This window comes from Drosophila kikkawai, chromosome 2R, assembly GCF_030179895.1.
Source record: "Drosophila kikkawai strain 14028-0561.14 chromosome 2R, DkikHiC1v2, whole genome shotgun sequence".
In the NCBI taxonomy this organism is placed as follows: Eukaryota; Metazoa; Arthropoda; class Insecta; order Diptera; family Drosophilidae; genus Drosophila; species Drosophila kikkawai.
The window spans coordinates 13093283-13110151 of NC_091729.1; the positions used below are offsets into that span (position 1 = coordinate 13093283).

Below are 16869 nucleotides of genomic sequence, written 5' to 3' on the forward strand. Positions count from 1 at the left end.
AAAGTATGGAGTGAACACGAATTTTCCCGGCATGTTTTAGCCATGTTCCATACCGAAAGGAATCTACTATTACAATGATATCGTTCTCAATATTGATCCAGTGCCGCCTAAACAAAGAAGTTGTGGGACACCTATGAAGCGGTAGTCCAAATTAAGGATCGTGTTTTCTAATACAGATCTGTTAAATGCAATTATTATTTAATACTAAATAAATAAGGGTCATTAAAACACTATGTATATCCAATTCTTAAATAATTTAAACTTCATTTTAAATAAGATTTGACGCAGTCCGGCAGCACTGCCATCGGCTATCGATGCATATCGATATCGATAGCGTACGTGTCACAATTAGAACGCAAAAGCAAAACAGCGGCATTTATTTACAACAAAAGCAAGCGGTAAGTGTCAGAAAGTCAGCAGTGTGTAATTTAATTATTTAATTGTGGTTTTCCCCTTGTAGTTTATAAAAGAACCTAGTGAAAATGGCAGATGAGCAACCGAATCTTGTGGCTGGCCACCCACCTGCACGTAAGTGCACTTATTGCATTGGTATGCGTGTGAGTTCGTGCTCGGGGGCATGTTTTTGTTTTTGCCCAAATAAATCCAATTGTAAGGCTGGGAGGTACTTATTTGCCTTGCTGGCAATTAATAATGCAGCAATTCGTATCAATGGCCACAATATCTACGGCCTTATCAGTATTTTAACCTGTTTCGTCCAAAGCTGATAAGTAAACAAACAACCCGGGCTCGCACACACACACGCATAGGCGCACATCTATTGCGTCCAAAAAAAGATTTCGAAATTTGTGCTGACGTCAGATGCAGTTCGACTTCTAATTTGGCTTTCTTTCGCCTGATTTACAGTGAAGGCGGGCGGCATGAGGATTGTGCAGCACAAGGCTCCCACAGCTGAGCGTGCGCCCAAGGATGCCGAGGATTGCACTGGACTCACAGTGAGTGACATGAGACATTTATAAATCCTTTTAGATATTCACTTCTATCTTCATTAAATCCCCAACAGCAACCCGTGGCCGTAAACTCCGGCTCGGTGAGCGGTGCTCCCGTTAAGGGCAACACGGACTTTACGCCCGCCTCCGCTCAGGTGGCCCACTCGCACAAGCCGCCGGCTGCTGTGCAGCAGAAGCCCCTTAACCACATCCAGCAGCCACGCAAGTGATGCGGCTTGTGAATACTTCAAACCCAAATCCTTGATCTTTTGCTGAAATATTCTCCTCCATGTTCTCAATGGTATTTGATTTATATATATACTTTATATATTACATTTTGCAATTGCATTCCATAACTGAATTTTGATGCTTTTCAAGTTAATATTTTGTAATAAAAACTAAACCTTTTTGTAGGAATGTTATGTTTTTGTGAACTTGAATTAAGACTAAGTTAAGTATAATTCTCATGTGATTTTTCTTTGCAGCATCAAAAGAAGAAATCTTATTATTGAGATAAGAATTTGACTTGATAGAAAGAAGTTTGTTGTTCCTCTTCACAGAAGGAATCTCACGTTATCTTCTGATAAAAAACCAAGATCTCTACGTCGAACGCTCTTATAATTCCCAAGCTCTTATTCCTCAGAGCTGGCATTTAAATAGGAGAACCTGTTTGCTCTATGTTGCCCCACTGAGCTTCGGTGGTCCGGGGTGCGGACTTCAAATCCGTAGTCGATTAGCGTCGAAGTGGTTCGATTCCACCTGGGGGGCGATTTCCTTAAAATTTAAATACTTTTTCCTTTGTATTAAATGTGCTTTTGTTTTATTTTCTCAAATTTCGCTATATGGCATTGGCGGCCTTAACTATCCAGGGCCGCAGCACGGCCACATCGGCATAGACGCCGGGGTAGTTGACCTCGCCGCACCTGTAGCCCCAGGATACAATGCCCACCAGCAGGTGATTGGCCACCAAAGGACCGCCTGAGTCTCCGGTACAGGCATCTCCTCCTCCATCCACGGTGTTTGCAGTGCAAATTGTTTCCTCTCCCACAAAATCCCAGCCGTAGCCATATTCATCCGAGGCGCACTCTCCACGATCGATGATTGACAGCTTGACCGTTTGGAGGTTGTCAGCAAGGGCTCCTACTTCCGTATAGCCCCATCCCGTTACCGTGGCAGTCGTGCCACTGGCAGGACTCTCCCTGGCCAGGTTTATTGCTCTGATGGAGAGGCCAAAGGTGAGGGGCGTGGACAAACGCAGCACAGCAATGTCGTAGTGCAGGAAGCGAGTCTCAAACTGCTCATGAACCTTGTAGGCCGCCACGGGCACCAAGGTTCCGCCGTAGTTGTGGTGCTCCGCCCCAACACGCACCTTAATCAGGGTTACGGATTTCTCGTGCAGACAGTGACCGGCTGTGATGACAATCTCCTTGCTGTAGATGACGCCACCGCACTCGTGACGCGCACAGATTTGGATGGACACCTGCCAGGGCGCGTTTCGAATAACCTGATCCTGTCCACCCATAATCCGGCCATTGGTCTCAACAGGTGTCGCCGCCACCACCGCTCCGAGGAATAGAAGGACGAACAGTACTCCGTAAACAGTCATTCCGAAAGCCAAGTGCAAACTGCCAGCACCTGAGCATGAAAGCCATACATGGCGGGTCGCCTCGAAGGGCAGTAAAAGTTAATCGCCGGCTAATGGGTGCTTATCGCCGGCAATAGACTCTATCAAGTAGCTTTGGCCTGTTCTACACTCCACCCGGCGATAGAACAACCAAGTAGTTACCCAGGCAACGGAACTCAAAGCGAAATCAACAGAAAACAATCGATTATTGTGCATCATGGAGGAGTGGAAGATAACTCCGGAGGAGCTTATTCGGCTGCGGGAGAACTGCCTCCAGTGCATTCGCGATGGCGAACTCTACCAGCTCCGCAATGATGCCAAGCTGAGGGCTGTGTACAACACCCAGAGCTATGAGGAGTTCAAGTAAGCATTACCAAGGCCACTAGCCATCAGACATTACAAGTGACTTGCTAACTTTTAGGGACGTGGTAGACGCGGCACATCTTCGTCCCGTGACCAGGAGCGACAAGGCCAATGCCAACACAAAGAACCGGCTGTGGAACTCGGCCGCCCGTGATTGATGATAACCCAAAATAAAGACGCCAGCAGTGTATAATATTTAGCAAGTTTGTTTTACTTTGCAAGGTTTCGCTTAAATGTTGCTAGCGGCGCTGACCACCCAGGACCGGAGGACAGCCACATCGGCGTAGACTCCAGGGTAGTTGGCATAAGCACAACCGTATCCCCAGGAAACGACACCAACAAGGACGCCACCGGAGACCAGAGGGCCACCAGAGTCACCCTGGCAGGCATCCTTGCCGCTGGAAGCAGCGCAGATCATGGTGGACTTGATCTCGCTGCCGTATCCGTAAGTGGATGAGGCGCAAGCAGACTGGCTGACTATGTTCACGTTGACATACTGCAGAGTGGAGGGAATGGAGCTGGATCCATAGGACGTGGTGCCCCAGCCGGAGACGGAGGCAGCAGCGCCGTTGGCGGGAGCAGAGCTAGCCAGACCGATGGCCTTGATGTTGGAGCTGAGGCTCAGACTGGAGCTAAGACGGATCACGGCGATGTCGTTGACCATGGTGTTGGCGTTGTAGCCCTCGTGGTTGCGGAAAGCAGCCACGCTGACCAGGCTGCCGCCAGAGCTCCAGTAGGTGGATCCAGCGCGGACCTTCAGGGACGAGGCGGACACGGACTGCAGGCAGTGAGCGGCGGTCACAATGATGTTGGCGGAGTAGATGGAGCCACCGCAGGAGTGGGAACCACTGCGCTGCAGGGAGATCTGCCAGGGGAAGCTGGCGATGGTGGTGGCGGTACCTCCAACGATGCGGCCATCCAGCTGGGGCAGGAGACCCTCGGGGATGGTGCCTCCCAGGGCGCAGGCAACGGCAGACAACAAGATCACGAACTTCAGCATGGTGCGAATCCAATGAGTTTCCCACTGAACCCGGCACCCCTTTTATACGGAATCCATATCTTCCTGGGGGAATTAATCAGCGTTTTCAATTGTTTTTATCGTGTGGAAAACCCAAAAAATGTCAGGTGAAGTGACCGGGCAGATACTCCTTCGCTGATAGGTATCGCGAAGATTATTTATAAAAAATATTGTGAGACGTAATCGGGATACTTTATTTAGCATTGCTTATAAATAAAAGCACTTGACCGACGTGCATTTGATTTACTATCATTATATGTACCTTTGCAGGGTACTAAAATTTTAGTCAAAAGTTTGCAACGCTGTGAAGGTGTCATATCCGACCCTATAAAGTGTGTATATATTGTTGTCAGCATCAACAGCGGAGTCGATCTAGCCTTGTCCCTTTGTCCTTATGTCCGTCTCTCGCAAACTATATACATATGTCAGAACGGGCCGGATAGGATGCCTATATCTTATAGCTGCCAATCAACAATCAGAAAACGTTTAGAAAACAAATAATAATTTTGCCGTGTTTCAACATACTTTCATGCTTTCATGTACTCTAAGATATGGCTATTTTTTGTCAGTCTAGAATTTCGATTTGAACTTCATGAAAATAAGACGACTATATATAATATATCGGGAAATTTTTAGAAATTATAACTTTTCCGTTTCTCGACATATTTTTAAATACTTTAAGGTATGGCCATATTTTATTACTGTAAAATAAAAAAAAATCATATTATTTCTGAAATATTTCATTAATTGGAAATTGTTGAAAGCCAAATAAAGACACATTTTTCTAGGAAACTACTGTCTAATAACTCTTATGTTAATTACCTTTACGACGTTACCTTCATTTTCAATAAAACAAACGCACCTATTTGATATCTATTGTTTAAGAGTTCTTAACTTTCAAACGAACTCCATGTATATATATATTTGTATTGCAGGTTTTTACACGGACTTGGCGGTAATTCTGATCAAGATTATGTAGTTATAACAGGACCAGAGAAGTCCCTATATACCTTTTGCATACATTTTTGGGTGGCATTAAGTTATTATAACCACGTTACCCTATGAATACTTGGTACGAAAATATATATTTTTTCCTTTTAGCTTTTCTCAATGTTTTATATTAATTTAATTTAATTTTTTCTTTTTTTATAATTATAATTTAAGTGGCCCACCACTTCGAAATTCAAATTATTCATCTTAGTTATAACATTTTCATAGTTCAGCTTTCCTCCAATATTATCATTATGATATAAACCACCATTTTAGTGAGATATAAAACGTTACTATTATTTTCCAAAACAATCCATGATTATATTTTCTAAACAAAAAGGCCAGCGGAGAGGTATGTATGTTCAGAAAGTTTGATTTATTTAGTTTTTCGTTTAAACGTTGCTAGCTGCGCTGACCACCCAGGAACGGAGATCAGCCACAGAGGCGTAAACTCCGGGGTAGTTGGAGTAGGCGCAACCGATTCCCCAGGAGACAACACCGACAAGGTTTCCACCGGAGACCAGAGGGCCACCGGAGTCACCCTGGCAGGCGTCCTTGCCGCTGGCAGCAGCGCAGATCATGGTGGACCTGATCTGGCTACCATACGAGTAGGCGGACGAGGCGCAGACGGACTGACTGACGATGTTCACGTTGACGTACTGCAGCTGGCTGGGGATGGAGCTGGAGCCGGAAGACTGGGTGCCCCAGCCGGAGACGGAGGCAGCAGCGCCGTTGGCGGGGTTGGAGCTAGCCAGACCGATGGCCCTGATGTTGGAGCTGTAGCTCAGACTGGAGCTGAGACGGATCACGGCGATGTCGTTGACCATGGTGTTGGCGTTGTAGCCCTCGTGGTTGCGGAAAGCGGCCACGCTGACCAGGCTGCCGCCAGAGCTCCAGTAGCTGGATCCAGCGCGGACCTTCAGGGACGAGGCGGACACGGACTGCAGGCAGTGAGCGGCGGTCACAATGATCTTGTTGGAGTAGATGGATCCACCGCAAGAGTGGCCACCGTTACGCTGCAGGGAGATCTGCCAGGGGAAGCTGGCGATGGTGGTAGCGGTACCTCCAACGATGCGGCCATCCAGCTGGGGCAGGAGTCCCTCTGGGATAGTGCCACCCAGGGCGCAGGCAACGGCAGACAACAAGATCACGAACTTCAGCATGGTGAGGATCCAATGAATCCACCTCCGAGTGGTGGCGCTTTTATAAGGGTCGCACTATCTCCCCATCCGACCGGGGAAGCGAGATCCCTCCGGGCAGAGCTAGATAACGCCTTTAGAGGTGTGTGGAGTGGACGTGAAGCGATAAGCTGATTGGTTCTTGGTATCGCTGGCGGGCCGTATCTCAGCGAACTTGCGTCACGCAAGACTTATGCTGGAGCTATCACGGACTATCGGAGGGGAATTACCGCTCTCAGGGGAGTGGCGTATATAAGGGATCCTGATCCGTGGATCAGCATACAATCGATTAACATGTTGCGATTCGCGGTACTCCTCTCCGTTGTGGCCTGCGCTCTGGCTGGCACCATTCCCGATGGCATGGTTCCCCAGCTGGACGGACGCATCGTCGGCGGCTACGAGACCACCATCGAGGCCCATCCCTACCAGGTTTCGCTGCAGCGCAGTGGTTCCCACTTCTGCGGCGGCTCCATCTACTCCCACGACATCGTCATCACCGCTGCCCACTGCCTGCAGTCTATTGAGGCCAAGGACCTGAAGGTGCGCGTCGGCAGCACCTACTGGCGCTCCGGCGGCAGTGTGCACTCCGTCCGCACATTCCGCAACCACGAGGGCTACAATGCCCGCACCATGGTCAACGACATTGCTATCATCCGCCTGGAGTCCGACCTGAGCCTGCGCTCCACCATCCGCGAGATCCGCATTGCCGACTCCAATCCCCGTGAGGGTGCCACCGCTGTTGTCTCTGGCTGGGGCACCACCGAGTCCGGTGGCAGTACCATTCCCGACCACCTGTTGGCCGTTGACCTGAAGATCGTCGATGTGGATCGTTGCCGCTCCGACGAGTTCGGTTATGGCTCCAAGATCAAGGACACTATGATCTGCGCCTACGCTGCCCACAAGGATGCCTGCCAGGGTGACTCCGGCGGCCCGCTGGTCTCCGGCGACCGCCTGGTCGGTGTTGTGTCCTGGGGCTATGGCTGTGCTGATGACCGTTATCCCGGAGTGTATGCCGATGTTGCCCACTTCCACTCTTGGATCGAGGATACCGCCCGCGATCTGTAAACAGTGCAATCAAAGCACTTAGCACTTGAAATAAAATCAATTGAATCAGCACTTGTGTCGCTCTTTTTGTTGTCCAAATTACGACGCAGTTGTAAACCCTTGGAGGTAGATAACACCCCTACCATTGGTATAAAAGCTTCCGGCGGCGGCATGTAAGCAAGCACTTACCAGCACAGCTCACCATGCTCAAGTTCGTGATCCTTTTGTCCGCCGTGGCCTGCGCCCTGGGAGGCACCATCCCCGAGGGTCTCCTGCCCCAGCTGGATGGCCGCATCGTCGGAGGTTCCGCTACCACCATCACCAGCTTCCCCTGGCAGATCTCCCTGCAGCGTAACGGTGGCCACTCTTGCGGTGGATCCATCTACTCCAACAAGATCATTGTGACCGCCGCTCACTGCCTGCAGTCCGTGTCCGCCTCGTCCCTGAAGGTCCGCGCTGGATCCAGCTACTGGAGCTCTGGCGGCAGCCTGGTCAGCGTGGCCGCTTTCCGCAACCACGAGGGCTACAACGCCAACACCATGGTCAACGACATCGCCGTGATCCGTCTCAGCTCCAGTCTGAGCTTCAGCTCCTCCGTCAAGGCCATCTCCCTGGCTACCTACAACCCCGCCAATGGAGCCGCCGCTACCGTTTCCGGCTGGGGCACTCAGTCCTCCGGCTCCAGCTCCATTCCCAGCCAGCTGCAGTACGTGAACCTGAAGATCGTGAGCCAGTCGCAGTGTGCTTCCTCCACCTACGGATATGGCAGCCAGATCAGGTCCACCATGATCTGTGCCTACTCCAGCGGCAAGGACTCCTGCCAGGGTGACTCCGGTGGCCCTCTGGTCTCCGGTGGCGTCCTTGTGGGTGTTGTCTCCTGGGGATACGGTTGCGCTTATGCCAACTACCCTGGAGTCTACGCCGATGTGGCTGTCCTCCGCTCTTGGGTGGTTAGCGCTGCTAACAACATTTAAGTCCGTAGGTTGGATGTCAATTTTATTGAATAAAACGTTGGATTACAGAACATAATATCTGGATATTTATTGGATAGAGTAGGGGGGGTCTTAGGGAAGTGAGTTTATAGAGAAAATATCTTAAAGATGTTTCCTAATTGGAACTAGTAGGAATTAATAGAAACTCTTTTCTGTTAGTAAACCAAAATTCCATCAATGATGATGCTTCTTAAATAGTTTACTTAAGTTTTCAAATATTTTTCCAACATGGTTTAAACTAGAACTGTTCTAGTTTCCTTTTTTTAAATATTAAAGTCTGGTCTTTTTTTCGTTGTTTCCAGAGAAAGTTTAATTAAATCAAGATTCATTGGTTCCATGACGATACCAAACCCTTATGTCATTATCAACATATTGTCTTTCCTTCCCATAAAAGTCTTGGATCTTCGTAACTCAAAGAGAAGTGCAAATTGTTGCTTCATTTATTACCTATTCTGGATGTTTACATTAGATAAATCTAACCGTAAACCCTTATCGCACCTCTCATCGGCCCAACGTCACTGCCTGGTATCTTTTCAAGGGCTGAAGGGTACTCTTCCTGCCTTCCGTGATTTTAAATGATTTCGCATGATTTCGCATGAGACTTGGAGTGATTTTCAAAGGTCTCAAGTGGCAATGGGCATGAGGGTAAACATTTGCTGAGACGCGACGATGTATCTAATCTTCGGCTGGTTCGAGTGCATCGCGTGGCCAGAGTTCCACTCCATCTTCTCCATTGATAAGTTGAGGTGCTGATGGCTCGGAGACAGGTGCCTTAAGATTAATTACTACACATAAGGGCGCTTCAGATAAGATTGAATTGATTTTTGGCCAAAAGGAAATCGAATGTTTCACAGACTGAACCGTGACTTGTAGAACTGCGTTTTATGAATCGATAGTAAGAGGTCGAAAGTGATCCATAATATTTGCCAAAAAAACAGAAACAACAACTATTTAGACCCTTATCTCGTATTCTTTGCCAGCTGATAATGTTGTTTAGAAAACAATTTTGTTATCAAAATTAATTTAAAGTGCCTGAACTTCATTGATATTTGCGAATGATATTCGCCATTGTGGTTTAAAGGCACCCCTTACTTTTGGAATCAAGGGTATTCCCAGCTAGTCATGCGTTACGCATCTTATTCCTTTTAGGTTTATAGTATTTTTTTTATGAACCATTAAATAGGGTAGTTTTTGGGAATTCCAGGTCACTGCCTTGGCATTCCAGTTCATGGAAATTATATAGAAATACTAGAGGAGTGCCTTATGCAATACTCATGGTGAAATCCGTAGATACCCATGACTATATCTATTAACACCTGTTCAAGTGCAGACTTCCGACTCTCTGACACGATAGCGAATGCCTTGATTGATAAGGCTGGCGGGATCATGGAGCTGATAGGTAGTAGAGCCTTCGAGGCACAGAGTATGCTAATTCCCTGGCTCAAAAGATTGACCCCGATAGTGTCAGCTGTCAGTTGTCCACTTGGACGTCGTCGGAGCTTATAAATACTGGTCATACCTCGTTGAATGCCTTAGTTTTCTGTCTGCAGAATGCGAGTATTTCTTTTTGCCACTCTAGTTTCCCTAACTGTGGCTTCGGCCTGGGCTGGAACCATTGGGGCAACCCAAGGCGATCCCTTCGAGCATGAAGGTCGCATTGTGGGGGGTGAGGACACAACGATCGCTGCCCATCCCTATCAGGTTTCGCTGCAGACCAAGAGTGGCTCCCATTTTTGCGGTGGCAGCTTGCTGGACAATGAAACCGTGGTAACGGCTGCCCATTGCCTGGTGGGCAGAAAGGCCACCAAGGTGTTTGTTCGTCTCGGTTCCACCCTGTACAATGAGGGAGGTATCCTAGTTGGAGTCCGGAACTTGACCTACAACGAGAACTACAGCTCCCAGACCATGGAGAATGATGTTGGCATCCTGAAACTGGCTGAAAAAGTTCAGGAAACCGCTGACATTCGCTATGTGGAACTGGCCAAGGAGACACCGGCAACGGGAACCACTGCCGTGGTCACTGGCTGGGGTGCCAAATGCTATTTCTGGTGCATGACTCTGCCCAAGGTGCTCCAGGAGGTATATGTAAGCATTGTGGACTGGCGTACCTGCGGCTCGGATGCCTTCAAGTATGGCGATATCATCTACAAGAGCATGGTGTGTGCATATGAAAAGAAGAAGGATGCCTGCCAGGGCGACTCGGGAGGTCCATTGGTGGTGGGCACTAACACCCTGGTGGGCATTGTATCCTGGGGCTATGCCTGTGCCTCGGATGGTTTGCCTGGCGTGTATTCCGATGTCCCAAATTTGCGAGAATGGATTGTAGAAGCATCTAAGATATTGCAATAAATTTGAGGTTGAGTATGCATACTTTTGGGGTTTTTTAAAATAACATTTTTATAATGATTTATTCTGTATTTACGGTTTTTAGGTGAAATTATAGAGGTTACTGCATATTTATGGGGATTTTATGGAAGATTGGGCTATTATGTTAAAGCTTTCCATGAAATTCTTTCATTTTAAGGGGATTTAAAATCTTTCTAAGATGTATCTATAAGAACAAGATGTATCTACAAGGTAAATTATGGGTTCTGTTAAAGTAAAAATATATAATTGTTTAAAAGAAAAGTAGCCATGTAGAAAATTTTAAAATTTGTATGTAATTTTTATTTTATTTTAATCTATTATTATTTTTATATTTTTTAAATCCAAATCCTCATCCATAAAAAATGTTATTCCTCTGAGTCAGCACAAGGTCTTCTTTCAAGCTTACTGAGCCCTATCACCGCTTTCGTATTGCCCATCTTATCGGTCGCATTAGACCTGAAACAATTTATTGACCAATTCAAGATATGGCCAAAGCTTCTCGCTATTTTCAGACTTTCAAACACAAACGATTTAGTCACTGATCGAACAACGAAATGAACAAAGTTCTGCTACCGATTATCGCGGGCCTGCTCCTGCTCCTCCTGCTCGGCGTGGAAGCTCATCCCCAAACAGATCTCAATGGAAGGATTGTGGGTGGATCAGACACTTCCAGTTTCTACACAAAGTATGTGGTGCAGTTGCGCCGACGCAGTTCCAACTCTAGTGCCTATGCCCAAACCTGTGGCGGCTGCATCCTGGACAAGGATACCATTGTTACTGCCGCCCATTGTGTGTACAATCGTCTGGCGGAGAATTTTCTGGTCGTAGCGGGTTCGGATAATATTGGCAGCATGGATGGCGTAGTAGTGCGAGTGGAGAAACTGATACCCCATGAACTGTACAACGCCACCACCACCGATAACGATATAGCTTTGGTAAAGGTTACTCCTTCTTTGCCCTTGGCTACCTATGCCGCCATGGAGGCCATTGAGTTGTCCACTGAGGAACCGAAAGTGGGTGCCACGGCCACTATTAGTGGTTGGGGTTACACTACCGAGGGTGGTCGCTCCTCCAATCAGCTGCAGCAGGTCACTGTTCCAATTGTGGACTCTGCCAAGTGCCAGGAAGCCTACTACTGGAGACCCATTAGTGAGGCCATGATCTGTGCCGGTGTTTCGGCGGGCGGCAGGGATGCCTGTCAAGGAGACTCCGGTGGACCTCTGGTGGTTAATGGCAAGCTCGCTGGCATTGTTTCCTGGGGCGAGGGTTGTGCACGTCCCAACTATCCAGGAGTTTATGCGAACGTGGCCTACTTCAATGAATGGATAACGAACACTAATTAGAAATAAACAATATATTTTTAAGCAAAAAAATCGATTTAAAATCGAGAAGCTTAGCTGTTTGAACATTTACATAGCTGAAAGCGGGCTTCACTTATCGTTTTTCATGTATGATATTATAAAATTGAATAAAGTTTATATATAAATACTTAACTAACATGTATTTTAATGTTATATTTTAGAACAGTCTAACCTATTTCCTGTCTGCATTGCCTTTATTACAAATAAACTGCAGTTATCGAATTTTGTACTTTGTATTCCAGGCGTCATTAAAATTTTTATGACTGTGTCTGGTGTCAAGTTCAGACTTAAAAGGATTGAAAAACTTTAAACGTTACCAAAAAGACTAAACAATAAAATATCATGGTAATTAAGGTTATCCTGTAGTAACAAAGAGTGCCTTAGGATAATTGTTTTTAACCTAAAAGAAATAATTTAAATAAAGTAATATAATTTTATATATTTTTTTTCTACTCCTAGAATCTTGACTGTTTTTTTTTTATTTCTATGCAATATTCTTTAGAATTCTTTAGAATTTTAGAATTCTTAAAAACCCAGAAGAAACAAAAACCCAAGAAATGTTTTAGGCAAATCAAAGGATCTTCGCTTGGTGACATAATAATCCCTTTACCTCCCGAAAAATACCTTCCAAATCCATCCCCAAACCCTGCTGGTTAGTGTTATTAACTATAAATCCTAATCACTAGTTGTTGCGAATGACCGAGCGTATCCAGAATAAAATTTATGGTCTTTATAGTCGGTGTAGACCGTTAGATAAGCCTTGTAGTGACCGTCCAAGCAGTTATAGCCCTCAGTCCTCGATATGTCGCCTTCCTGGTTGGTTTACCTTTCCGCTTGTCTCATCTGCTGCCTGGTGGCCACCACCACGGTTCGTGGTTTGCCCCTTCAGGAGGATCAGGATGCTAAGATTGACATCCCTGATGGACGCATCGTTGGTGGCTATGTCACCGATATTGCTCAGTGTCCGTATCAGATCTCGCTGAGATACAAGGGCATCACCACGCCGCAGAATGCTTACTCGCATCGCTGCGGTGGTTCCATTATCTCCAGCAACGAGGTGCTAACGGCGGCGCACTGCGTCATTGGAACGGTGCCCAGTCAGTACAAGGTGGTGGCCGGTAGCAATTACCGCACCGGATCGGATGGCGTCATCACCTCCGTGAAGGAGATCATCATGCACGAGGGTTACTTCTCTGGAGCGGCCTACAACAACGATGTGGCGCTGCTCATCCTGGATCCTCCGCTGCCCCTGAACAACTTCACCATCAAGGCCATTCAGTTGGCTTCGGAGCCACCGCTACCGGGAGCCATAAGCAAGATCAGCGGCTGGGGAACCACCTCCTCCGGCGGTACGGCCTCCGACGTTCTCCTGGCCGTCGATGTCCCCATAGTGAGCAATGAGGTTTGTAATCAGGATTACGAGGACTTTGGGGATGAGACCTATCAGATTACCAAGGAAATGTTGTGTGCCGGCAAGCGCGGTGTGGGCGGTGCGGATGCCTGCCAGGGTGACTCTGGTGGTCCGTTGGTTGTACGGGATCAGCTGTATGGAGTGGTATCCTGGGGCAACAGGTGCGCTCTGGCTGATTATCCCGGAGTCTATGCCAATGTGGCCGAGCTCAGGTCTTGGATTGATGTCAACCGACCAGCGCTCTAAGGTATATTTTAATTATTTGTGAATTTGTTCGATTTCTGTAAATAAATGGGTTTTTGCAACCACGTGCCTTGGGGCTTTCCCTAAAACCAAGCGTTTGATGTTATAAGTTTTTCCCAGGGCGTAATCGGTGTATACTGGAGATTAGATCAACCTTGGACAGGTGGATTTGAGATTAGTTAACTTCCAAGAAATCTAGAACTGAAGTTGAAATGGATTTAGGCGGCTGAAGGTAGGGGTTTTTAGGAAAAGCCCCAGAAGTAGGCTTAGTTTTGGTCAAGAAAAACAATTAGAGTGGACCAAAGGTGAGGGTAATCATACCTTTTGGGTAAGTCTCAGGTTTTTCTAATCAATCTAACTAAAGTTCACTAGACAAGGCTTCATGTTCTTTGAAAAACTAACCTAGAAAACGTATAATAAATCTGTTAAAAATTCTCTTAAAAACCTTGACTAATTTTTAAAAAAAGTTCACATGAAAAGGAAACATATTCCTTGAAAAATCAACCTTAAAAACAAAATAAAAATCTCTTAAAGTCTCCCTTAAAAACCTTGACTTATTTTTAAACAAATTATAAAACCTAAGAGCAAGCAAGCATTGGATACTTGGAGATTAACTGAACATAGTCCGTCCACTGGCACCCCATATCTTGGTTGTACCCTGTTTATACTTCTAGCTATCTCGAGGACCGGTCATTAAGCTAATCACTGAATGCCTCAAACGGCAAAAGGTGCCAAATCGAGACCTGTAATCAGTTTGATACGAACCTCTCGCCCGGACAAATCGACGGAATCAGCAGTGACCATGTGCATCCCACAGCCTCAGCTTATAATGCCGTTCCTGCTGCTACTGGTCCTGGCCATTGGAGTATCCTCCGAGGGCTCTGTGCAACCACAGCCCAGGATTATCAATGGCACCACAGTGGACGTGGCCCGTCATCCGTATATAGTCTCCCTGCGCTACCGTCGCGATGTGGAGGATAGCTACAAGCACGAGTGTGCCGGTGTCATATACTCGGAGCATGTACTCCTCACCGCTGCCCAGTGCCTGCACAACCTGGCGGCGGAGACCAAGCTGCTGGCTGTCGTGGGCGCCAATACCCGCACCGGACCCGATGGCATCATCTACCCCGTGGCCAATTGGACGCATCACAAGAACTTTGACTACTACACCGCTGACTATGATATCGGAGTACTCTTCTTGGACACTCCCCTGAACCTCAGCCACTTTGGCATCAGCAAGGTCGGCATCCGGCCGGAGCGTCCGGCAGTGGGTCGCCTGGCCACCGTGGCCGGTTGGGGCTATCGCGAGGAGTGGGGTCCCTCCAGCAATAATCTAGAGCAAACCCAAGTGCCGGTGGTCGGCACCGAGCAGTGCAACGAGATCTATGGTGCCGGTGAGGTCACTGAGCGGATGATCTGTGCGGGTTATGTGACCGAAGGAGGCAGCGATGCCTGCCAAGGTGATACTGGTGGGCCTCTGGTCATTGATAATCAGCTTGTGGGACTGGTGTCCTGGGGACGTGGTTGTGCCCGACCCAACTATCCCACGGTATATACCTACGTGGCCAGTTTTTTGGCTTGGATCGAAGAAATAATTGCCGCCGGTGGAGCGCAATAAATAAAGGAATTTCAAAGGCAATTGATACGCTATCTTTCCGGATAGAGCTACCTAATGGAATACAATAAAAAACCGTAATCAAACAAACAATATATAGATGTTTTATCAATGGCTATATCATGCTTGCTAGTGCTTATCTCCTTATGTAATTTTTGGGTTTTAAACCTCTAAGAGTGGAAGGGGAATAAGGAAAGTCTAATAAGTTTTTCAGGGGATTAAGTGAACTACGAGGTCTAAGACTATCCCAAACATCCCATGGATTTTCAAAGACAATAAGTAACATTGGTGTTGATTCTTCCCATACTTATATTGTCTATAAAAATTATAAAGTTTACAGGAAATCTACTTTGCCCACATAATCGTAAGCGGCAGAGGCCTCCACAATCCAATCAAAAACATCGGGCACAGAGCAATACACTCCGGGATACTTTTCGCGAGCACAGCCAGTTCCCCAAGAGACAATGCCCAGGAGTTCATTATTGTAGATCAGTGGACCACCAGAATCACCCTGGCAAGCATCCTTGCCGCCGCCAGTGACACCAGCGCAAAGCATTCGGCCGGTCAGTAGGATAGGATAAGAGCTCTTGCACTTCGTGTTCTCCACCACATTGACGCTGACCTCCTGCAGGACATCGGAGATGACGCCACCCTCGCTGGTGGTGCCCCAGCCAGTCACTATCACTGGTGTATCATGCTCCGGACGCTCCTTGGCCAGCTTAATGGGCTGAACTGCCTCATTGAACACGAATTCGCCGTCCACAATCAAAATGGCCGCATCGTAGTCGTTGTTCAAGGACCTGTACTTGGGATGCATGATGATTTCGCGCACGGGCAGCTCCTGCTGTGGTCCTGTGGGGAACCAGATGTTGGAGGAACCAGCCACAATGGTCAGGTTCTCCACGGTGGTCAGGGTGTTCACACAATGGGAAGCACTGATGATGGTGTGAGCATTATAAATGCTGCCACCGCATCTGTGGTTGCCCCTAAGTCTCATGGAGATCTGGTGAGGATAGTGAGTGATGTTGGTATCCTGGCCACCGACAATGCGTCCATCCAGCTGAGGGATTTGCACATCCTCGGAGTTACGATAGAGAGGATCCGCCAGGGAGCTGCTGCAAACAGCGCCCAGCACGAGAAAAACGACCAAAATCCGTGACATTTTCGGAGGAAACTGAAGGCGAAAGCCAAGCCATGCGTGGATTTATAGACTTCGCCTTATCGAGCAGGTGTAGATTGCGGTTGGATAGACCAATACGCGGTAATCTAACAAAATCTAACGATAGTCGCTGTAATCAGGAAAAAGACATGCACAACGGGGGAGGTCATAAATCTAGGCAACAAATAGGAGTTACTACTGGGCTTTTCCCTGAGAAATTTATTTCTAGGGAAATTCTGGAGCTGATAGTAATATTTTAAGGAAAGATTAAGCCTTTTAGCCAAAAAATAGATTTTAACTAAATTAGGAAGTATTTTTAAGGAATTTTAACAGAAACATTTTAGCCATAATAAAAATGTTTAATTAAATAAAGAAGTACTTTTAAGAAATTGTTACAAAAACTGACAAATCAGAAGCAACCGTTCATTTCTGCACCAATGTAAGACTAGGTGGAAGTACTAACGTCTAGGAAAATAAGTGAGCTGTCAATTGGCTCTCTTTTGAGAGAGGAAATATAAATTTTTCTCTCTTCGTTTCCGAGAGGCAAAAGTCTCAGC

The 16869-nt window shown here is 47.0% G+C and overlaps 11 protein-coding genes and 1 non-coding gene across 12 annotated transcripts; 8 read left to right on the forward strand and 4 right to left on the reverse strand.

Annotated features, from left to right (window-relative positions):
- Positions 1-274: 274 nt before the first annotated feature.
- Positions 275-1364, forward strand: LOC108078328 (death-associated protein 1). Its single transcript, XM_017172127.2, has 4 exons — positions 275-398; positions 461-528; positions 865-953; positions 1022-1364. Exons 2-4 carry the CDS (start codon positions 483-485, stop codon positions 1175-1177), a joined length of 291 nt encoding a protein of 96 aa, XP_017027616.1. The 5' UTR covers positions 275-398; positions 461-482; the 3' UTR covers positions 1178-1364.
- Positions 1365-1629: 265 nt separating this feature from the next.
- TRNASTOP-UCA (transfer RNA opal suppressor (anticodon UCA)) lies at positions 1630-1716 on the forward strand. The gene has a single exon. It is a non-coding gene; the product is annotated as a tRNA-Sec (tRNA).
- Positions 1717-1737: 21 nt separating this feature from the next.
- On the reverse strand, positions 1738-2571 carry iotaTry (iotaTrypsin). The gene has a single exon (XM_017172126.3). The coding sequence runs from the start codon at positions 2551-2553 to the stop codon at positions 1786-1788; it is 768 nt and encodes a 255-aa protein (XP_017027615.1). The 5' UTR covers positions 2554-2571; the 3' UTR covers positions 1738-1785.
- A 135-nt stretch (positions 2572-2706) lies between these two features.
- Positions 2707-3133, forward strand: LOC108078330 (coiled-coil domain-containing protein 103). The gene is made up of 2 exons (XM_017172128.3): positions 2707-2934; positions 2993-3133. The coding sequence occupies exons 1-2, from the start codon at positions 2789-2791 to the stop codon at positions 3090-3092; spliced, it is 246 nt and encodes an 81-aa protein (XP_017027617.1). The 5' UTR covers positions 2707-2788; the 3' UTR covers positions 3093-3133.
- On the reverse strand, positions 3123-3940 carry LOC108078326 (trypsin alpha). Its single transcript, XM_017172125.3, has one exon. It carries the CDS (start codon positions 3932-3934, stop codon positions 3164-3166), a length of 771 nt encoding a protein of 256 aa, XP_017027614.1. The 5' UTR covers positions 3935-3940; the 3' UTR covers positions 3123-3163.
- A 1359-nt stretch (positions 3941-5299) lies between these two features.
- LOC108078190 (trypsin beta) lies at positions 5300-6127 on the reverse strand. Its single transcript, XM_017171858.3, has one exon. The coding sequence runs from the start codon at positions 6103-6105 to the stop codon at positions 5335-5337; it is 771 nt and encodes a 256-aa protein (XP_017027347.1). The 5' UTR covers positions 6106-6127; the 3' UTR covers positions 5300-5334.
- Positions 6128-6388: 261 nt separating this feature from the next.
- epsilonTry (epsilonTrypsin) lies at positions 6389-7236 on the forward strand. Its single transcript, XM_017171860.2, has one exon. It carries the CDS (start codon positions 6415-6417, stop codon positions 7183-7185), a length of 771 nt encoding a protein of 256 aa, XP_017027349.1. The 5' UTR covers positions 6389-6414; the 3' UTR covers positions 7186-7236.
- A 95-nt stretch (positions 7237-7331) lies between these two features.
- alphaTry (alphaTrypsin) lies at positions 7332-8193 on the forward strand. Its single transcript, XM_017171859.2, has one exon. It carries the CDS (start codon positions 7368-7370, stop codon positions 8136-8138), a length of 771 nt encoding a protein of 256 aa, XP_017027348.1. The 5' UTR covers positions 7332-7367; the 3' UTR covers positions 8139-8193.
- A 1503-nt stretch (positions 8194-9696) lies between these two features.
- Positions 9697-10526, forward strand: thetaTry (thetaTrypsin). The gene has a single exon (XM_017171896.2). It carries the CDS (start codon positions 9708-9710, stop codon positions 10503-10505), a length of 798 nt encoding a protein of 265 aa, XP_017027385.1. The 5' UTR covers positions 9697-9707; the 3' UTR covers positions 10506-10526.
- Positions 10527-10926: 400 nt separating this feature from the next.
- Positions 10927-15248, forward strand: LOC108077906 (transmembrane protease serine 9-like). The gene is made up of 2 exons (XM_070284387.1): positions 10927-11861; positions 14267-15248. Exons 1-2 carry the CDS (start codon positions 11078-11080, stop codon positions 15154-15156), a joined length of 1674 nt encoding a protein of 557 aa, XP_070140488.1. The 5' UTR covers positions 10927-11077; the 3' UTR covers positions 15157-15248.
- On the forward strand, positions 12662-13632 carry zetaTry (zetaTrypsin). The gene has a single exon (XM_017171893.3). The coding sequence runs from the start codon at positions 12687-12689 to the stop codon at positions 13539-13541; it is 855 nt and encodes a 284-aa protein (XP_017027382.1). The 5' UTR covers positions 12662-12686; the 3' UTR covers positions 13542-13632.
- Positions 15249-15433: 185 nt separating the features above from the next.
- On the reverse strand, positions 15434-16317 carry lambdaTry. Its single transcript, XM_017171895.3, has one exon. The coding sequence runs from the start codon at positions 16313-16315 to the stop codon at positions 15488-15490; it is 828 nt and encodes a 275-aa protein (XP_017027384.1). The 5' UTR covers positions 16316-16317; the 3' UTR covers positions 15434-15487.
- Positions 16318-16869: the final 552 nt, after the last annotated feature.

Excerpts from the sequence above, each read along its gene's own strand:
- zetaTry (XM_017171893.3), top strand. The coding sequence starts at position 12,687 with ATGTCGCCTTCCTGGTTGGTTTACCTTTCCGCTTGTCTCATCTGCTGC.
- lambdaTry (XM_017171895.3), bottom strand. The coding sequence starts at position 16,315 with ATGTCACGGATTTTGGTCGTTTTTCTCGTGCTGGGCGCTGTTTGCAGC.
- iotaTry (XM_017172126.3), bottom strand. The coding sequence starts at position 2,553 with ATGACTGTTTACGGAGTACTGTTCGTCCTTCTATTCCTCGGAGCGGTG.
- LOC108077906 (XM_070284387.1), top strand. The coding sequence starts at position 11,078 with ATGAACAAAGTTCTGCTACCGATTATCGCGGGCCTGCTCCTGCTCCTC. Across the intron at positions 11,862-14,266 it reads TGAATGGATAACGAACACTA|GTGCCAAATCGAGACCTGTA; the intron begins ATTAGAAATAAA and ends AAACGGCAAAAG.
- thetaTry (XM_017171896.2), top strand. The coding sequence starts at position 9,708 with ATGCGAGTATTTCTTTTTGCCACTCTAGTTTCCCTAACTGTGGCTTCG.
- alphaTry (XM_017171859.2), top strand. The coding sequence starts at position 7,368 with ATGCTCAAGTTCGTGATCCTTTTGTCCGCCGTGGCCTGCGCCCTGGGA.
- LOC108078190 (XM_017171858.3), bottom strand. The coding sequence starts at position 6,105 with ATGCTGAAGTTCGTGATCTTGTTGTCTGCCGTTGCCTGCGCCCTGGGT.
- epsilonTry (XM_017171860.2), top strand. The coding sequence starts at position 6,415 with ATGTTGCGATTCGCGGTACTCCTCTCCGTTGTGGCCTGCGCTCTGGCT.
- LOC108078330 (XM_017172128.3), top strand. The coding sequence starts at position 2,789 with ATGGAGGAGTGGAAGATAACTCCGGAGGAGCTTATTCGGCTGCGGGAG. Across the intron at positions 2,935-2,992 it reads CAGAGCTATGAGGAGTTCAA|GGACGTGGTAGACGCGGCAC; the intron begins GTAAGCATTACC and ends GCTAACTTTTAG.
- LOC108078326 (XM_017172125.3), bottom strand. The coding sequence starts at position 3,934 with ATGCTGAAGTTCGTGATCTTGTTGTCTGCCGTTGCCTGCGCCCTGGGA.
- LOC108078328 (XM_017172127.2), top strand. The coding sequence starts at position 483 with ATGGCAGATGAGCAACCGAATCTTGTGGCTGGCCACCCACCTGCAC. Across the intron at positions 529-864 it reads GGCTGGCCACCCACCTGCAC|TGAAGGCGGGCGGCATGAGG; the intron begins GTAAGTGCACTT and ends CCTGATTTACAG. Across the intron at positions 954-1,021 it reads AGGATTGCACTGGACTCACA|CAACCCGTGGCCGTAAACTC; the intron begins GTGAGTGACATG and ends AATCCCCAACAG.